The sequence below is a fragment of the Sphaeramia orbicularis genome, chromosome 8 (genome assembly GCF_902148855.1).
Source record: "Sphaeramia orbicularis chromosome 8, fSphaOr1.1, whole genome shotgun sequence".
Lineage (NCBI taxonomy): Eukaryota > Metazoa > Chordata > Actinopteri > Kurtiformes > Apogonidae > Sphaeramia > Sphaeramia orbicularis.
The window spans coordinates 30,492,909-30,514,239 of record NC_043964.1 but is presented as its reverse complement, the minus strand read 5'-3'; the positions used below and the strand labels follow the sequence as shown (position 1 = coordinate 30,514,239).

General features: G+C 38.6%; 2 protein-coding genes across 2 annotated transcripts in view; both read right to left on the bottom strand.

Moving 5' to 3' along the window:
- The window catches only part of tbc1d16 (TBC1 domain family, member 16), a 29,626-nt gene extending 20,534 nt beyond the window's left edge, over nucleotides 1-9,092 (bottom strand). Inside the window, exons 1-4 of the mRNA XM_030140559.1 lie at nucleotides 8,903-9,092; nucleotides 3,487-3,699; nucleotides 2,263-2,425; nucleotides 873-1,181 (exon numbers count right to left, since the gene is read on the bottom strand). Coding sequence (XP_029996419.1) covers nucleotides 873-1,181; nucleotides 2,263-2,425; nucleotides 3,487-3,667 — 653 coding nt within the window. The 5' untranslated portion in view covers nucleotides 3,668-3,699; nucleotides 8,903-9,092. The remainder of the gene's footprint in view (nucleotides 1-872; nucleotides 1,182-2,262; nucleotides 2,426-3,486; nucleotides 3,700-8,902) is intronic.
- Nucleotides 9,093-10,209: 1,117 nt separating this feature from the next.
- On the bottom strand, nucleotides 10,210-20,918 carry gaa (alpha glucosidase). Its single transcript, XM_030140558.1, has 19 exons — nucleotides 19,894-20,918; nucleotides 19,089-19,249; nucleotides 18,533-18,698; nucleotides 18,343-18,439; nucleotides 15,896-16,015; nucleotides 15,670-15,788; nucleotides 15,236-15,367; nucleotides 14,910-15,020; nucleotides 14,672-14,785; nucleotides 14,464-14,548; nucleotides 13,233-13,350; nucleotides 12,916-13,049; nucleotides 12,529-12,680; nucleotides 12,166-12,314; nucleotides 11,709-11,850; nucleotides 11,444-11,542; nucleotides 10,875-11,039; nucleotides 10,611-10,763; nucleotides 10,210-10,455 (listed from the first exon to the last, which is right to left on the bottom strand). Exons 1-19 carry the CDS (start codon nucleotides 20,407-20,409, stop codon nucleotides 10,390-10,392), a joined length of 2,799 nt encoding a protein of 932 aa, XP_029996418.1. The 5' UTR covers nucleotides 20,410-20,918; the 3' UTR covers nucleotides 10,210-10,389.
- Nucleotides 20,919-21,331: the final 413 nt, after the last annotated feature.

Here is a 21,331-nt window from a genome sequence, read left to right as displayed (position 1 = left end):
TTATATAATTTTCTAGTAAACTTAGAGGATTTACAAGTATTCCCTAATCCTTAAATCTGATTGGAAAAACAACCCAAAATACTTTAAGCCGTCCACTGCTCTCAGGTCAGAACATTAGTAGAGACCACTTCAATGTCTTTGCCGTTTTTTTCCCACATGGACAATCTTATATATTTTTTCCCCTTTTTTAAAAACCTAATACAGTTTACTTGCATAATCTGTTGCATAACTGTGGAAACATTTCAGTGAAAGAGAAAATCCACAGTCCACTCATAATGGACAAACAGAAGAGTATCATACTGAGTCCACCAAAAGAATCCCTTTAGAGATCTGTACTAATACATGCAGTATTTCACTCAACTCTTGAAGAAACGTTAAAGCAACATGAGGTTCAGAGAGGCCAGAGTATTATCACGCACAAATATGGTAAAATAATTATAAAATCTAAACTACCAGAATATAAAAACAGCTACAAAGGGATGATAGATAAACATGACAAATAACTGAAGGGCAAATAACTCTATTTAATCTAAATACTGTATGTATGTATGTATTTTTTTACCTTAATTCAGTTGTCAGTTCAACTTGATTTGATCCAGCATTGATTCTATTTAGGATTCTGTTCAGTCACAATACCAATATAGCTTGGATATGAAAGTGATTCTCAGACGTAACTGCTTTGTTTAGTGCAGAGGTGAGTAACAACGTTAAAGCTACAGCTGTTGAAGCTTGAAGACTTTTAAACCTAGTTGTAAGAAAAATACAATCTCATTCAGGTGCATTTATTTTTTTTTATTTTTTTATTTTTTTCAATAGAACCTGTTTGTTTCAGAGTATTGCAGACTCATGAAATAACCCCCAGTATCACTGACCTGCTCTCATTGTCCAGGAAGACAGACCCGCTGCTCTCACAGAGGGCTTCGCTGACTGGAGACAAACAAAACGGGGACGAGAAGGTGTCTGAGTCCGACCCCATGGTGCTGTCGCGACTCACTTCATCCGATAGTTCGCAGGAGCCCTCGTCGCCCTCCTCGCCCGCTGAGGGAAGCTGTTGGTGGGAGGACGGATCTGCTCCTGTCTCTACCACCACGGTGTGTCCGTCTGCAGAGGTGCTGCTGGTCAGGCTCCGCTCCTCATCCTCCTCTTCCTCCTGGGCTACTGCGGGGGGTCGGGAGTGAGGTCTGGAGAGAGACAGTGGATTTTAAATACAATCAGTGTCATCCATGGCATTGAAAGATATTTTATATATATCTTTCATATTGTATGTTTCCTTTTTTCACTCAAGAAGTACTGGCTCTATAAAGCGCATCAAGATTTCATTGTGAGTGTGTGTTCTCTGTGTATACAATGACAAAAAAAAGGAATCTGGAACCTTGAAGATCTTTTCTTTTTTTTTCTTGGTGTGAGGTTTGTTTTTACAGACTCACTGTTTTACATTGTTATTTCTAACTGAGATATCACTGATTGTGTTTTAAAAGCTTCACACATTTTGTCATATTTTAACCCTTTCATGCATGAGTTATGAGAACCTTAGTCAAGATTTTTTTCCTGGGGGTTTTTATTCCTTTTTATACATGAAAAAAACATTGTGATCGAATTTTTTTTAATGAACATATTTTTCATGGATTTACAAAAATATCCAGTCAGCTGGACACCATGTGTTTAACTTTTGAAGCAATAAAACATGTATTTAAAACCAATATCAGAGAGTGATATAATGTGTGAAAACTATGAAATAAAAACATTTTTAATGTAGCTAATCTGATGTTCTCCCACATTTTAACACACTCTAACACTAGTTATTACTCACTTCATGGAGATAATATGCAAAAAAGTTTTAATTGTTTAAGAAAGTGTAACAATAATAATTAGCAATTGATTTACACTCAAACATGTCACTGCAGATCAAGTTTATCAAATGCAGCAAAGTGACAGTAATGGTATGACTTGCAGTGTATGGGATGGTGCATGAGTGTCCACTGTGTTGGCTGATATGTAAATAAAACAACAAAAGACACTATATCCTCCTTAGACCCAGTTAGCAGTTTTTTTTACATTAAATAAACAGCATGATGCAACTGTTTGTTTTTTTCAGATACATTTTTTATGTCCTTTGCAGTGGACAGCAGTTTTTTGGGGTTTTTTTGTTTTTTTTTAAGTAAACCTGTGAAACTCTTGTTCACTACAGAGAACAAAATGCATTGCAGGGTCTCAGGAGGATGGTTCACTTGAATTTATGATAACGGTGCTGATCTTGTGTACCTTCGGCCTCGGCGGCGTGCGTTCCTGCGTACAGGGGAGCTCTCTGGGGTGATGTAGCGTAGCGCCTCCTCATCCTGCCTCTGGATGCGGGAGTTGGGCACCCAAGTCAGAATCAGGGTAGTGCCCAGACTCTCATCCTTCTCCACATGAACACACAAGTAACCTGCAGAGGGAACAGAAACCACAGTAACAATATGAATAATTACAGGAAGAAGTATGTTAACAATTAACAGGAAAGATGAGAGTGAAGGATAATATTTCAAATTATTTTATTGCTGTTTGCTATTTATTTTTTCCTCACTATTACAGTATAAGTCTAGTAATAATATAGGAAAAAACAGGCAGCTTATGAAGAAGAACCTTGGAACACATTAATAAAAATGACATTTCTGCATGCCTTCGTTATTTTATCCTCTGCATTTTTTCAGTGAAAACCAGGTATTTTCTTATAATTCATTTACTGACTATATGATGCTCATAAAACACCAAATTTATTATATCAGATCACAGAAACTGAAGTAAAAGCAGCTTTTTCAACAAAATATACCTTTATCTGAATGTAAAAACAAGCATCTACATCCACTATCATTTGTAAAACTCCATGGGTTTTATTGGTGAGTCAGTGTTGCAGAAGTTGATGGTGTTTCCCAATTCACTCATTCATAGTCATACCTGATGCCACTGAAACCTGAGTTACCTGAATTATTTACATACATTGATAGGAATAGTGACTATTAAACATTTTAGATCAGTAGATGCTTTGTTTAACAGTGACTGTTTAGGTTTTTGAGAGTTAAAATGCACTTGCTTGAATTTAAGAAGTTAATGACTATTCCAGCATTGAAAGACCAGCAATAACGCCTTAAACGGGTGAAAACAACATCCAAATAGTGATGGAAATGTAACATTTCTGTCAGTTTCATTCCACTATTTTGATGCATAAGAACTGAAGCAATTAGTTATTAAATAATTGCTTTGAGGCAATTATGTAATAATTGTGTCAGACTAAGCGCTAGTAGAAGTATACAAACATACTGCACAATTTAGTCATTATCTTCAACTCACACATGCTTGACATGTGTAAATAGGCATGTAAAAGTATTTCCCTTTGCTTTCAGAAGTAAGCCTTTACTTCTTGTAGCATTAACAAGCAAGTAAAAAGAAACAGTGTTTCAGCCTTGAAGCCTTCATACAGAACATAATGTGTAATTCAGTCCACCTCACCTGGGTGGTGCTCTGCCAGGCCAGGCAGGGGCTCTGCAGGGTGCACACAAACATTATTTTTGGAGAAGATGATCTCGCCATCCAGGCCTGAGCGTAAAGATGAGCCCCCAGCCCCGGGGTTAAAGGTCAGGAGGTCGGAGGCCTTGGAGGAGGCACGCCGCAGGAGCCGACCCAAAGACATCTCCTCAGGCACTGGGACACTGGGCCCATCCTCTGGAGAAGAACATTCAGGAGTAGGAGAAGGAGTTTTGGACAGCAGAGAAGGAATGACAGAAACAGAAAACAGGAAAAAAAGGAAAAATACATGTAAGATAATGTGAGAGATCAGTTGGGGTAAGTTAAATATTTTCAGAACAATGTGATAGAACAGTGCTGTACAGGGCTGCACAGATCCTCCAGTCCTACCCTTCACCTACACTGTCCTGTATGTGCTTGCATTTACTGCAGTGTCCTTACTGCAGAGCTCCCATGAATCCCCTCTTCCCTCTGTACTTGTTCAGCATTTCCCTGTGCCACATTTTCCTTGCGTACACACCTGCCTGTACTAACAGACATTCAAAGGACCTGGTAGTGCAGTGATAGTGTGTCCCACCTTTTGTACACAGTACACACACATACGAGTATGCTCACAAAGACATGTGCAAACACACTACACTAAACCCGTGTGAAATTCCATGTGGTTATCAGTAGCCGACAGATGCCATCAACATGAGCGCTGTGATATGCTGAACTGAACTCTGCACATCACAGCGCCAGTGTGTGACAGATTCAAAGCCCTGTGTCAAAAAGTATAATATCCTATTTTCTGCTGCAGCGTGGAGTCCTTTTATAGCTGTGCTTCTTTAAAAAAGACATTAGTGTTCAAAGCAGTTAGAGTCAGACTTGTTTTTCATCTATTCCACCACCTTTCACATTCATTTTCCTTCACAAAGCTTTAATGTGATCCTGTGGACACACTTCATGAGTATAGTTGTGTTTTCTTGCTGGCTGAACATTCTGACATGTACTCCCCACTCCATCTGAGGAATGTTCCCTCCTCTTTCCTCAGAGGGCATGTTTACCTCTGCCTGATTAAGCAGGCACCCCACTTCCTGATGCCAGACCCCAGACAGGAAGTCTACTGGCATGAACTCCAGGCATGAGCTGGTATGACTGAGCCATCACTTGACTTATTACCTCCGCCAAGTGTAACGGTGGAGGTTATGTTTTCATCGGGGTTTGTCTGTCTGTTTGTTTGTCTTTTAGCAAGATAACTCAAAATGTTATGGACAGATTTTCATGAAATTTTCAGGAAATGTTGATACTGGCACAAGAAACAAATGATTAAATTTTGGTGGTGATGGGGGGGGGGGGTTTGATTGTCTGTCTGTTAGCAAGATACGTCAAAAAGTTATGGATGGATTTGGATGAAAATTTCAGGAAATGTTGATCACATTTGGTGGTGATTGGGGGGGACTGATCTGCCTTGGTGGAGGTCTGTGCTCTCTGAGTGCTTTTCTATTTACATTTTGTTTTTGTTTTATTATTAAGGATGGGGAGGATTCTAAACATTATGCTCCAGTGTATAGGTGTGGTTGCCTGTTCTAAGAAATGCTATATGTCTGCATGCTTTCTTTTAAAAAAAAAATACATAAGCACCCAAATTGGATTAAAAATAGGCATGAGCATGACTTTTTCCACCATAAACAGTGAACTACCTGCTACAATAAAACTCCCATCAGTCACCTCTTGCTTTGATGGAAAATGTATGTACATAAAATCTAATCAGATGTAAATCTAATCAGATGTTTTAAGAAAAAAAAAATGTTTAGAAGCTTATATAAAGGCTCCAAATGGTATTTACTTGATAATTTTGTTGTAGTTAACTGAATTCAGGAGAACACTATCTACAAGCCCTGACATATGGCTAATACTACACACTAGCAGGTAGTGAACTATTTGGATGCGAACCACTTCAAGCATTACACTAATCCACTTGTAAATGAGCCAGGATGGACCATGTTGAGTGCTCAGTGTCTTTATACCCTGACTATTCAGCAGTACTTTATTCATCTCTACAGATACTGGTCATATTGTCACATACCACAGTAAATACTTAATATCTGCAGCTATGGCTCTACAATTTTAAAGTACATCCACGTACATGCTATAAACAACAACGCCTCATTTCACACCCTTATGTCCTGAGCTCAAGAGATTCCCTTACAGAATGATGAGAGCTTTTTTTCACTTATTCAGGTATCTTTTCCCTTATATTTTTTTACCAAATCAAACTGAAATTTCATAACATGCTCTCCATCACAGCATGATCAAATAACATCAGTGCCCTCTGTCCAACCCCACACACCACGAGACTTTGCCAGAAGTAGAGACACTGTTGGATCCTACGTAGAATTAATTCACCTGGGCATTCCAAAACAGATTACAGTCAGTATGTTCACTCGAGGAAAAATGAACCTGTGTAATTCAGCAGTTATGAACCAGTGGTGGAGAACAATCCCCCACATGTTCTCGATCAAAAGTAATTTCTTCTGTTTCAACAAACTACAGCCAGAAATCTCAGTGTCTGCTCCAGGGATGATCTCTTATAGCACCCAAACATTGGTTAATACTTGCTGAAACTGTGATATGAGATGTCATTTAACTGATGGTAGTGGCCAATATTAAATCTGTTCGGTTGTGTAATTTTCAATGAGTTAAGGCTTGATTAAGAGAATGTGATGAAGAGCTGAATAAGTTATCACATTTTTATATACAGTCAGGGAAGAAATTATTAGACCATCAAAAGTCATCAAAAACAATAGTTATGCAAGCAAGTACTAACTCCTGTGTGTATCATGTGACTAAAATAGACTGAAAAGAAAACATGGAATGCCTAAAAGCACTGTTTTGTCTGTACAATGCCATAGCTATTGATGCAACAACTTAAGTGATTTTGGTTATTATCAAGAAAACCATGGAAAATGGCTAGATATGAGCTCTTAAATTAAACTCTTATGAGCTATTTTTGTTGTTATCATAATACTTGTCCAAACAAATGTACCTTTAGTTGTACCAGGCATTAAAATGAACAAGAAATTGAAGAAAACAAGGGTGGTCTAATAATTTTTTCTGCGACTGTATAGTGAAGATTTTTTTTAAATTCCTGGTACACAGGGAGTGATGAAAAACAACAAAAACAAGATAACAAACAGAAAGTAGCATCAATATTGGCATTTTAAATATGGATATTGGGCTAGAGTGTCACAATCAGTGCATTCCTAGTCTCAGGATAGCAGAGTCATGAGAAAACTTGACAATAAAAGTGTGGGGATGACTTATTGTGTAATCATTTCTGCGTAATGTAAACACAATGAGACAACTCATACATCCCTGAGGAACACCTGTGCAGATGACTTTATGGTAAGATAATGTCAAACATATACTCCTGCACGTCAGATAAAACACTCAACATAACGTGGATAATGACAGGCTGGGGTTTTAAAGATGACACACGACTGGTTTTCCGTCGCCTCCAAACAGAAATAATATATTCCCTTTGCTGCTGCTACTATCCAGTGGTTATTTTGGTCTGTATGTGATTACAGAGTCAGTCTGTTTGATAGCACCCATTCCGGCTGGCAGCCCAGCTGTTAAAGGACAGACTCCTCTCACTTCATCTTTTATGCTGTCAACACCTCAGTGTGCCTGTACACACCGCCTCTCCTCTCTGACCTTTTACCGTTTTATCAAATGACTCACATCCTCAGGACTGAAACACCATCCTAAACTAGGTCTAATTCCACTGTGACCTGCAGAATACTTCACATTTTTTGCAAACTTCTAACAGATAACCCATCAACAAGAGAGCTTTTAATAAGAGCTTGAAACTTACACCATGGAAATTTAGCTGCGAGTATAGAAGCCACAAGTTTCCAGGGTCTCAGCTTCTCACCTCTGGGCCACATTAATTAAGTTGTCACGCTGACATTTGAATGGAGGAGTGAGTACTGAGCACCCCTTTTCATTTGACTGTATACCAACGTGCCTGGAGCAGCTGAAAAGGCCAACCACAAAGAAGCCTGCAAAACAAGGTTCCAGCGGACTCTGCACAGACTGGGTAAGTTATGAGGAAACATTATTGATGACTCACACTGAAAATGTTTATAGGCTTTGAAGATGTGAGACAGCATGTAGAGCAGGCTCATGTGTGCTCTGAAATATAAATACAACTGTTTAAACAGATTTGAAATGAGTTAATAAAACCAATATGCAGAAACCCTGCAACCACTGGCTGGTTTTACCTGCCGTACTAGAAAGTGCAACGGCTGATTACTCTAGTCAGACTTGTTTACTTATCATCATGAGATGCAACTTTAATTCCTCAAAGACAAATGCAAAATTGTTACTTTGCGTTTTATATTGCACAATGCAACACTTTAAAAAACTATATATATGGGAAAACGTCTACATATAAGATTAAATATTAGTGTGAGAATGAGACAAGAAATAACAACGCAAGCGCATTAGAAAGTACCTATCATATTCATCAACTAAACAAAAAAAAGCTCAAACATTAGTGAGAGTTTAGAGATATATTAGCGATTACCCAAGATGCAATGCACACTATGATGATTTTTATCCTTGGTTTACTGTTTTTTGTTTGTGTTAAGAACTGATGATTATCTGACTATGAAACTGATTATTTTGGCATTCAACAGTCAGTTCAAGCCTCAATTATCTGCTGGATTTTAATTATTTTCTGGTTTCTTTAATGAATGCCCTGAATGATGCGTTTGAGGACATCATGTTGGCTTTTGGGAAACACTTTACTCATCATTTGATACAAGTCGACAGTGAAAATAATGGTCAGTTTTAGTGATAGCATAAGGTTAAATATGAAATCGGCCTGTATTTTTTTAGCTGAGGGTGTTTGAAGGTGGTCTTTGGCTGTTCTGCTGTGGTGAGTTTCAGGAGTAGCCGACACTACGGTAACATCCTCGGAGTATCCTGTGTAGCCGAGGCGTGCCATGATGTCGGGGGCTCCATCAGCTTTCCAGGGAGGAGGAGGATGATGAGGAGGATGAGGAGGAAGAGGAGAGCAGCCCGGGACCAGGCTTTTGCCACCGCAGCAGTATTTCCGAACATATCCAGACGAAGAAAAACACATTTACTCTGCATTTCTGGCCTGAGCAGGTACCATCTTGTGCATTAATATTTCAGTGGAACTGCCAGGACAGACCAACGGCTAACAGCAACTTTAAAGTTTGTTTTACGTGACAGTCAAACGTCCCCAAAAAAAACAAACAATGTCACCTTATCCACTAGTAGCGGTGAAATGTATCCATCCTGAATGTTGACAACACCTGTTCCAGCTGGAGCAATGAATGAATAGCAAACCGCATGTAGGGAAACGGGGCCAAGCGGCGGAGCTCACCTTCAGTCCCGCCGCAGGAGTCTACAGCCCATACCGGACATCCATCCCAACAGGCCCCGGGGACCGACCACCATGCTCCGGCGAGCTTCCACCGCTTTTCTCGAGGTTATACCTTTGCTGTTACGAAGTGGAGTCTTGTTTGTATCCCTGTGTTTTCCGATAGTGACACCAAATGTTTGACATGCTGCTGTTTCTAGACTAAAAATGACACTTCCGGATGTGACTTTCACAATAAAACATCTCCCGTTAGACACACATATAGGGACGCTTTTGTAAAAGTATCAGGGTTTTATTTTTTAGGGATACGTCACTGCACTTCCGGTTACGTTTGTTAACGTCTATGAAGCTTGACTTACCAGCTCCAGACCAATCCCCCAAATTTCGTTGCTTCCGGAAGCGCAAAGGCTTTTTCCATCGCAAACCGGGAATTTTAGATTTCAGACAACACAGAAAGGACAAAAACACACATATGAAAATAATATATAAACCTGTATTTTCTAATAAACCAGAAGCATAATCAGAGCAAGCCTATAATAAAATCTGCCCGTTTTCGTCATAAGTGACGTTTAAAGGTCATTTGCAGATGCTGTTGATCCATCATCAGGACCAGAACTGGACTCAGAGCATCTTTTTACTGGAATACTGAAACCATGATGATGAATCAAAATCATGATTATTACAGATTACTCATTATTTTTTCTATTTACTTAAATAGGTCAAACAAAGATCCTGGTGTTTAGTCCAAAAAAAAAAAAAGAATAATTTAATCATGTTAATTATTAAAGTGTAAAGGGATACTTGTGTTGGTGTGAAATGAATTAACCCTCACCATACTAATACACTGCAAACTAATGGATGAAACAGGCATAAAAATGAATATAACTTCATTATTTAAGCACTATATTGTTATTCCCACATCATGTTTCATGATTTTATTCCTTTTTTGTCTCATGGTCTTCCATTTTCTTTATTTTACCTTATATACCTTGACACTGTTGAAAATTTGTGTTTTCCAAGGGAACTAACGACAGAGTAAAAGAACACTAAGATGTGTGTGGGTTCATATAGGCTGAAAAAAACGATGGTTGGATGAATGAATGAAATTACCCTTATTAAGACCTCTGGCTGTAAAGCATAAAGGTAATTTTATTTTATTAAACTATGATGGCAATAAAATATAATGCCATACATCGGTATAGTTAAGTAAGTAATTGGTATAATCATTAAATATAATAACTGCAATAACATGTAACAATCATCATAAACATTAAGCAGTAAAATTAAGTTCAGTATCCACTACTTCAGACAAAGTGATCTTTTATGGTTATTTTATTAGTGGTTCAATAAAAAATCATGTAAAAGGCAGTTTTAAAAATAGAATTATTAATAGCTATAAAATATATACATTGACAAAGGCTTCTATCCTTGATCCAGGGTTTCCTTTGGACATCAATGATCCTTTAGTGTAAGTATTTAAATCCAGTTCATCAAAGAGCCCATTGGACGGTGAAAACCTGTGACATGGACAAGGCCAGGCCAGTCACTGTTAAAGCCTTTGGGAAGAGAAAGACACAAATAAAGTTAAACTGACAGAATGGTTGCACATTAAGCTACAAAAACCTGATAATGATAAAGCAGACGCCATACTGTAGACATGCTGCGTAGACACAAGGTAAATAACATTAATGGCATCATTAAGCAGGCTCACCTTTGTGTCACTACGATAGGTGAAATCCCTGACTTTCTCCCCATTGGCTAACACATATCGAGGAGGTGAAGGTACTCCAAACACCTGTATACCTCCCAGCACCAGACCATCCAGGTCCCCATTCAGTCTCTGTGGCTCACTCACAACCTGACACTGAGATAGACATATATACTTCATCTTTCTTTTCTATATATACACATAAAATCCAAAACATTACTTCATCCTGCCATTGGCACATAAATACCCATCACATCTCTTTCCTACCTGTCCAGCAACGAAGATCAAATAACAATAACTTCCTGTTTCAAAAGTGCCAAGACTATCCCCATCATCCCAGAACAAGTCCCCCCAGGCCCAGCCCCCCGCTGACAAAGCCACCGTTAAGAAGAAGGGGTTTCCGCGTGAGGCCGTGGTTGTCAAAGCAGGCTCCTTGTCAAAGAAAGCAAATCAAAGAAAATATGATGAAATGAGAAGAAAAATGCACGTTTTCTCTGTCGAGTGAGAAGGTTTGTTTTGAAGTTTTAAACTCATGACAGTTACTTCCAACAAAACACTTCATCCATTATAAAACAAACAGTGAGCACAGGGATAATGTATGAATGGTTTCACAATCTCTTGTGTGCACATGGTGTTTATTTAACACCAACCTCAAACATAATTCAGTTCAGTAGAAATAGCTTTGTATGTCTCACCTGTTGTAATTTCCACCTCTGTAAATTATGTAGAATGAGACATTTTCTGTTCTCAAATATTTTATTAATAATTAATCTGCCACATTTTGTCTGCTACTGAACTGTGTTTAAATCAGCACATAGTACTTTGGTTTCACCCACCTGTCGGGGGATAATGTGTCCCTCCCTCACATGGATGTTGATGGTGTCCAGAAGGGCTGGCAGGAGTAGATACTGACCTTTACTGTAGAAAGGCTGACCCTTCAGAAAGAAATGCAAACATGAACCAAATGAGAAACACATGAACGTACGCCTCACACATACTAAAAAACAGACTGAACATTTGAGATGTACACCTTGTCTCATGACTCTTATGCCAGCGCTGCTGTCACATAAAGAAGAATCTGAACAGTGCGGTGTAACTTACATTGTGGATGCTATACCAAGTCCCAGGAGGGAGATAGGCTGCCAGCTCTTCTACCCCTGGCTCTAAGACTGGAGTGATGAGAAGTGAACTCCCCCACAAAAACTGCCGATCTATTGTCTGACAGTTTGGGTCAGAAGGAAACCTAACATACAGAGCACAAATGTTTTTGGAAGTGAAGAGTAAATAGTGATACAAATGTGCTCTATATAATTTCATTTATGTAGGATGATAGAAGAAAGAATGGAATAAAACACTATTTGGCACTGAGCTCTACAAAACGGTTAAAACTTACAATAAACAAAAATATTAGAATGTATTTAGAACACTGTGTGTTATTCTCTGAGGCCTATGCACAGACTTGGAAGTCTTTATCACTTGGAGCAACTACACTTTGTCTAAAGTATAAAAAAATGAGAAGAAAAGAGAAAAAGAGATAAATGAAGGACAGAATACATACTCCAGGAAGAGTGGCCTCGCTACTGTGTCAGCAGAGGTGTGTGCATGATGGAAAAGTGTGTAAAGGAACGGTAGAAGGGAGTAGCGAAGATTTAACACACTCCGCATGGCAGCCTGGGCTTTCTTCCCAAATACATAGGGCTCCTGAGGCTGTGAGACAGATAAGCATTGAAACACACAATGAAACAGGGTCAAATTACCCCTATTCATAATACATGAAAGAGACAGACTGCTAATGAACCAGTGGAAAATCCCTTGACTTAGTAAAAAACTTTCAAACTTGTTTAAATACAGTGAGCATTAGCAAACTGATATAAACAAAGATGTGCAAAAAGCATAGAAACAAACAGGATCAGTGTCTCACAGCATTTGGCTTATCATTGTGGTTCCTCATGAATGGGTAGAAGGCCCCGAGCTGCATCCATCGCACACACAGCTCCTCGGTGGTGTCACCTCCAAACCCACAGATGTCTGCCCCTACCAAGGGCACCCCAAACAGGCTGAACTGCAACACCGCTGCAGGGGAACAGGTGTAGAGGAAGGTGCAAAAGGTCACTGAATTTATCAGGTGGTCTGATGCTACTTCAAAAAGGATAAAATACTCTTTATGGTTTGTTTGAGGCTCTTATTCAGCCACATACAGTTCATTAAAAACCTGATGAATATCTGCGGGTCATTATCTCAGAAGACAAAATAATCACATGAATTCAGATGTTTGTAAAGAGCATTTTTTCAGACTAGTTGTCCTCACCAGGGATGGAGTATCGAAGCTGCTCCCAGTCACTCCTGACGTCACCTGTCCACACTCCAGAAAACTGTCCAATGCTCGGATAAGACGACCGAGACAAGACAAAGGGTCTCTTCCCACGTACCTTCACGAGAGCACTAAAGATGGAAACCAAATAAAAAGTAAACAAAACAATATTGCTCTATAAATCATTTGAAGAGGACAGCTACTTCTACTGTTACATCAAAACTTGTTACTTTCACCACTCGCATTAAAATAATTACACTCCCGTAAACATACTACAACTGTTCCACTAATGCTTGACCTCCATGTAGTCTGACCTGTGAGTGGCGTAGGCTTCGGTCAGCCCGTACATGTTGTGCAGGTTGTAGTGACTGGACAGCCTCTGCTGGGCTGACATACAAAGGGTTCCTGAGTTTAACTGGCCACCAACCACCCCTGTTTATACGACAGGTAACAAAGTCATTTAACATCCTGTGCAGTCATTTTGTGTACTGTCATTTAGTTGATTTTAAAGGGATTGTGTGGATTTTTGGAATATGGTTGTATGAGGTATTCATCCCTAGTCAAGATATTACTTTCAGTAGATGTCAGTCAGTAGAACGCCATTTTAAGGAAGCACTTAAAGTGTTGAAATGATGTAATAGTATTTTAACCACTTAAAAACTCACCTAAAAAATCCTATCTGTCTAAATGTACAATGTATTTAGACATTCCTTACTTTTGGTACCACATTTCCTCAGCTCTGTGTGTGATACATAGCCTACATTTCTTCACATAAACACATAATGTATGATGTTACAGATGAACTATGACACTCAGAGACAGAGAGGGCAGCTACACAACAAGTATTAAAATGCTGTAAATATTGTGAATACTTTCACGATATCTACAGGTTTGAAGAAGCCAAATTTATGAGATTTTATGACATTTTTCAAGGCAGCTTTGGTCAAATTTAAGACTTTGCATTCACAAAAATAACAATGAGACTTGTGCTTAATATACACTAAGATGTACAAAAATACATTAACATGCACTAAAATACAAAAAAAAAACAATAATATACACAAAACACACATCAAAATACACAAAAATGTGCTAAAATACACAAAAAGTATGCTGAAATACACAAAACATACACTAAAATACGCAAACAGGTTCCTGCAGGTTTGAGGAAGCCAAATTTATGGCATTTTAAGGCATTTTTCAAGTCACATTTGATCAAAGTTAAGACCTTACTTTCACAAAAGTAACAGTAGAATAAGCCTCATTGTTATTTCCTTTAATCAGTCTTAGCTAAAATAACATTTTGTAGCCAGCTCTATCTACATGAGTACAATGGTTTGGTTCCATGCTGGTACTCCTGTGACCTTCTCCAAAATAGGACCACACTGACTGCAATCTACAGCAGGTAATATAATAAGGATGGACAAGTGCCGAATACAACCCAACTTCTAAAAAATCATACTTATCCCTTGACATAAACCTAATAATATTTGTATACCGAGCAGCAAAACAGAATGAAAACCTGGGTGCATACGTAAAACTTACTGGGCGTATACGGTGGATTCTCAATATCACTATCAGGACAACCCTCTACTGAGCCCTGAACAAAACTGGCAGGTTCATTCATATCCTGAGTGGAGAATAAAGTGATTCACTACTTGAATGATGTCATGTGTTCATTTCAGTATTTTGTGCTGAAAACCATCCAGATACATGTGCTTTTCATGTCATATTCATGTCTGTACATACTCACAATCCACAAACCGTCCACAGGCACTTTTGAATGAAAATCTCTGATACAGTCTTCCCACCATTGTCTGGTCTCTGGGTTGGTGAAGTCGGGGAAGGCTGTAGGGCCGGGCCACACCTGGTTACACAGTATGGGAAAAGGCATTATTGGTGCACAAACAACCACACCTATGATAAAAGATACGCAGACTGAAATGAACACACCCATTAATTAGATGTTTCCCGCAAAAAAGAGGTCTAACCTTCCCTATCAGAATGTTTCCTGTAGTGTTTTTAATGAACACATCACGTTTGAGTCCGTTATCAAAGGGAGGGTAAGTTCCAGGGGGGCTAGTGCTGCTGATCCCAGGATCCTGAAGCACAAATCAGTCACAAATCAAGACAGTATTGCTGCCATCTAGTGGTAACACACAGTTAATGATTACTTATGTGCAGTTACAGACATCATTAGCAGATCAAACAATTAATAAACTGATTCATCTCGGTTTCTTATAAAACTATCATAAAATGAAGAATAGATCAATGTCAGTTTCTGTGGTCTTTAAAATGTAAAAACTTAATGTCACACCAGAATAAGGATGTACTTCATGCCTCTCTTATGAAACTCCTCCACCATCTCTGGGAGGTCCCCAAACCTCCAGGGGTCAAAGGTGAAGACCCTGCGTTTATTTGCATAGTCTAGGTCGTTCCACTGCACATCCTGGGAATAACAAATGCAAAAATCATCTCAGTTGTAATTGGATGTCAGCGTAATGCGATGCACTGTGAGCATCTGATAAAGTCACAGCAAATGTTGAAGCACATTTTCAAGATTGGTTAAGTGTTGATTGGACTTATAAAAACTGAATTTAACACTTTGTAATTAATACTGACAATTTTCACACATACATAAAACCTGTTAGAAAACATCTCTAATATTAACAGTGTCAATTATGAATTTATCTATATAGGAAAAATCCTTAATTATCACTTCCATGTCAGCCTGCTGCATGCTTCATTTACCATGGGAAAGTTAGCAGCATGCATGCGCTGTGCCACCTTCCGCGTTGTATTAGAAGTTGTATAGCCCCAACGACATAGATGGAAACCAAGTGACCAATAAGGAGGCATCATAGGGTAACCTGGAGATAAATAGATCCAAATATACTCATACCACCATTCTCCTGTTGGCTCAAAGGATACAGCTGTTGGAGGATGATTAAGAAATGTCAAAACAGTAAAGTCATACCAATCACCTGGAGGTACTGTCGAATGACACTCTGAGGATCAGGACCTAAGAAAACAAACAGGTCCAGGATTCCACCAATGGCGACCCAGGTGAGTGCAGGAGTTGGCTGCAGCACCACCTCTAAAGAAAACAAATAAAACATTCATATATGCACTTTATCTGTATAATTATGCATGAAGCCAGAGGGCAGACACTCTCCAAGACTAGGCTTAAAATCAAATCAAATCACATTGTATTTATATAGCACCAAATCTTAACAAAAGTTATCTCATGACACTTTACATATAGAGCCGGTTGGAACCAGACTCTGAAGCCAATTTACAGAAAACCAACAAAATCCTCCAAGAGCAAACACTTGTGACTGGTGACAGTGGTGAGGAAAAACTTCCTTTTAACAGGCAGAAACCTCAAGGAGACCTGAACTCCTGGAGGATGGACGTCTGCCTTGACCAGTTGGGGTAAAAGAGAGAGGGTAAAGGAGGAGAAAAAGTGAGAGAGAGACTGGGGGAGAGAGGGAGAAGTGGGGGAAGTAGGGGGAGACACATGAATGCAATTGATGCACAGATAACTGAACTAGAACTGTCAAAAGTAGATCAGCTCGTGTTAGTATAATTACTAATAACCAGAACAAAAGTCCATGACTGTTAATACTACAACTACATAACAAGTATTAACAGTGGATGTACTACTACTACAAATACAAGTATTAACAGTGGATATACTACTACTACATAACAAGTATTAACAGTGGATATACTACTACTACATAACAAGTATTAACAGTGGATATACTACTACTACATAACAAGTATTAACAGTGGATGTACTACTACTACAAATACAAGTATTAACAGTGGATGTACTACTACTACTACTACTACATAACAAGTATTAACAGTGGATATACTACTACTACATAACAAGTATTAACAGTGGATGTACTACAAATACAAGTATTAACAGCGGATGTACTACTACTACATAACAAGTATTAACAGTGGATATACTACTACTACATAGTGAGTATTAACAGTGGATATACTACTACTACAACAGTTAGTACAAATAATAGAAACCTCTACCATCTATGGAACTATATGATAAACATTATCACAACTATATGGATAAATGAGTGATGATAGTTTAAAATCTTCCTTTTTGACAAAGCGTATAGTTAGGTTTGGCTCTGATGATGCTGCACTGTCACTTTGTTTCAGATATATCGTCGTAGGCTGCTGAAGGAACAGTGATGGATTGAGCACTTCTCCTCTTCCTCCTCTCTCGCTGTTTCTTTATCTGTCTCTTTCCATGTATTGTACATGTCACAATTATTTGTCACTAACTTTGTGGTTTTCCTCTCTCTTCCTGTTCCTCTCTCCAAGTATCTCTGGTTCTTTAGCTGTTTGGTTCTGATGTCTTGTTCTGGACTCCATTCATTCTGGTGTTTCCCAGTGTCGTCCAGTATCTGTGCTGTTCTTTTCTCTCTCCTCCTTCCATTAAGCCTAGCCAAACAAAGCAGATGGCTGCGTACCTGGACCACAGTTCTGTCTGAGGTTTTATCCTTCTATAAAAGAAGTTTTTCCACCCTGGTGTCACCTTGGGCTTATTCCTGGAGGATCTGTAGAGTTCCCTCTCCATATAGACCTTTTAAAGGGGTCATATTTTGCTAAACCCACCTTTATTAGTCTTTGGTACCTTTATTTGTGTATTTGGACCCTAATAGTTCATACAGTTTGAATTTGAACCCTCCAGGTGCTGCAAAGCTATCTTTATATTCATTTCGGCAAAAATCGAGTGGATTTCTACAACCCGTTTTAATTCCTGCTTAATTTGTTACATCTACAACTAGTAACATCATGACATTTGCACACATAAGGTCAAGACTTCCGATGAACATTTCTCCAAGTACGCTATAATTGTTTGTCAGCAGCAGTGGTTGTTGTCCATACTGACAATATGTCCAAACTTCGACCTGATTACCTAAAATTTTCAGTTGTTGGTTGTATTAACAAACACAAGTGGCTGAACAGGACAGAGCAGCACAGTCAACAACCTGGAGGGGGTGGGGTGTGAAGTGGCTCATTTGCTTTTAAAGGGCCAGCGCTCAAAACGACGTTTCTGGTGTCATTACTCAGAAATAGGGTTGAAGATGGACCTGTAGAGTTTAATTAATGAAGAATTCAGACCTAAGCATAGCATTTACAGTTTATGTAGACCACAGGGAAATGTTTTAAAATGCATAATTCCATTTAAAAAAAAAAAGCTAACTATCACTCCTTTAAGGCTTTGATCTGAATTTGTGACGTACCATGAGACAGTCAGGTATTATAACTGGTGCGATATAAATCATATTGAATTGAACTGCATTGAATCATGCTCTATAGAAACTCATGAAGAACAGAAATAGCACTGGGATAGATGCGTGGTGTGTTAAATGGATAATTTACCAACTGCATTGCTGTTAAGTAGGAAAACTCCATGTGCAAAGCCATCCTCCTCTTGAACTATGTAGAATGGGTGGGAGCCATAGAGATTAGCATCAGCCTATAGACAGAAATTATTTGGCTATAGAATGAATATAGAATTTGTAGACGGCACAGTAAATACAGAAAACAGTATTAACATTCGTACACTTACATGAGGGGCCATGTCTCTGTTCCACAGAGTCAGAGAAGTCCAGTTAAGGTCCAGACGGAGAGAGGTGTAGTGCTCTCCAAGCCCAGACACAAAAGTGGAGGCCAGTGCGGTGGACAGCTGCAGGTACTGGTCAGCAAACAGCAGAGGAGCAACTGTGGTGTTCAGACTGGACAGACACAGAGAAGAAAACACACATAACATGACTGAACATATCTTCATTTAGGGTGAGTCACATGGTCATTTTAAGCCTGTTTACACAAAACATATAGATCAAATAAGAAATAATTTATCATACAGGATGCTAAGTGAAATAAATGAGTATTGAAAATATAAAAAAGAGTTGCATAGTCTAAATGAGAGCGAAATTCATTGCTCACATGGACAGGTATAACACATTATTGACATAAAAACAGAAAATGGAAAACTTCATGAACTGTATGGAGGAGTGACGAATAACAATAATCACATGCCAAATAAACATGATCTGAAATGGAAATACAAGAATTGAATTAAATGTACACTAAATAATTCATAAAAACATAGGAGAAATACTCACATTACTCTTCCATTGGACTTTCGCCGTACCATAAAGCCAAACGGGTCAGGGTGGAATTCAGTGCTATAGAGAGTGTCTTGGGAATCAGTTTTTCCGTGAGCACCTGAATGAGGTTCACCCAGGAGCTGTACTTCATACCGTGGATATGACGGGTCCTTTACCTTAAAGATAAAAAAGTTCAGTTAGACTTTTTCTCATTTTGTTGTGACAAATAAATAAAGGCCATATGTCTAAAATGTCTTTCTGCAGGACTTCTATTTTTTTTACTTCAAGCTTTATTACAGCCTTCTATATTTACTATAACATTAGTCTGGGAAATATGGTGAATTCATTTGATCAACTGAAGTTTTGCTTTCTGAAAAACAAGAAAATACCTAAATCATAAAGACAAGAATGGAGAGGGTTTTTCTCAATAATTCAAAATGCTTGTATCATTTGCTTCCTGTAATATATTAAATGTGAACGTTTCTCCAGTTGAATATTACATATATTTTTTCAAAAGAAAGGGGATTTCTTTTTAGTTATGTCTCGTATTCAGTTCATGTAGCCAGTAAACTATCATAAATCTTCCATAACAGTGAACTGATCAGGACTGTGTAGTACCTGTAGAATATGTGTGTATGCTTGACTTTTTTCTTACTGTTTTTTACTCAGGTTTTTATTTATTTTTACTGGTCTTATGGTATTTTTAGATTTATGCTGTTTTCCTCTTCATGCAAATTAAGGATAGCCCTTTCGATTTCACTGTACATGTATAATGACAATAAAGGCATTCATTCATTCATGTATGTACAGTGTTACTCACAGTCAGGTGTAGGCAGCCTGCAGACTCTTCTATGACTTCTAGGCGGAGAGTGGAGATGTCTTTGGGCAGATAGGAGGGTTTGGCACGGGTCAGAGTGGCAGCCTGTCCTCTCCTGGTGGGACTGAGGGGACCCATGATGTAACCAGGGTACAAATGCGGATAGAAGCACCAAGGTGGTCCTGCAGTGTCAGGCAGAGGGGCATAGCAGCAGCCTCTGTCCTCACACTCTTTTTGGCTGAGAACTCTGTCTCTTGCACAGTCAAAGCGGTTCTCTGGTGCCATAGTGCATTTATCATTAGTAGAAAATTGAGTGGAGTTCTCTGGGTGTGGACATAATCTTTTTCTTGCATTGTTTTGTGCTGCATAATGAACAAGTCTGTCATAAGTTAACGTGTTCTCTGGCTTAGCATGGACTGACCTAAGCAGTCTGGCCTGGCCGATGCCTAAATATGTCAAAGCTAAGGCAATGAGGAGAAAAGCTGTGATGGATGCAGTGATGTGATAAAACAGCCCCATACCCTGAATGGAGATGCAGTGGCAGGTCAAAGGTCAGGTCAAGGGTTGACTTCTACAAGAGGCATATGGTGGTAATATTCCGCAGTAGAATACACTGTAACTTTTACATTTGACGTCACAAAGCTCTTGCTTTATGACGTCACACTCCTATATCAGTGCATATTATAGCTGAAATAAGTTTTTTTTTTTTTATCCAGTGGCTTCACCTTCACTTGTAGATGGAGTTAGCCGTTAGCCATAAGCAATGTAGCAATAACGTCTACTTCATGCCAGAGTTCTTTGAGTATCCCTCTGAAATACTGTTCATTTTCTACACGAACAGTAACAGAAAACGGGTTTGTTCTTTGCAGAGGCAGTTGTGCAGGCAGTAATGAAGTATAACAAAGTTCCTACATTCTACACAGACACAGACATACACGCAGGGAGTACGCATGTAAATAAAGTGAAACTACGGCAAGTCTACAAGGACAAAAATGCTAAAAGTACTCCCACTATTTCTGCTGTTGCTCTTCTTTGCAGTCTTTCATTTCCCACTCACAGAAATACAGCGCAAATAAATATATTTTAAATATGAAAATGTGAATAACATTCATCTATAACGTGGAAATCTGTTGACCATTGGGGTTGCTGCACAGTGAATTACCAAATATGATTAAACTAGTATTAAAATCTGTTACCCTTTGGTCCATTTTGACATTTTAATGTTAAAAGAAGTATTAAAAAACTGCTCAACCACCTGTGGCTTTAAAAATTAGGGTAACTACTTCTATTCTTGAAATTATATACATTTGCACTTACTTCCATCAACAACATAATTTATAGGTTATGTTTTGGGTTTGAAAATGGAACTAGTTTATTCATTACACCATATTTATTTCTGATTACGTTAAATGAATTCTGAAGTGAAATGCTTTGAACAAAT

Coding starts and splice junctions, on each gene's coding strand:
- gaa (XM_030140558.1), bottom strand. CDS start 20,409: ATGGGGCTGTTTTATCACATCACTGCATCCATCACAGCTTTTCTCCTC. Junction 19,250..19,893: donor CAGGCTGCCTACACCTGACT/GTGAGTAACACT, acceptor TTTATCTTTAAG/GTAAAGGACCCGTCATATCC. Junction 11,851..12,165: donor GCGAGGCCACTCTTCCTGGA/GTATGTATTCTG, acceptor TCTGTATGTTAG/GTTTCCTTCTGACCCAAACT.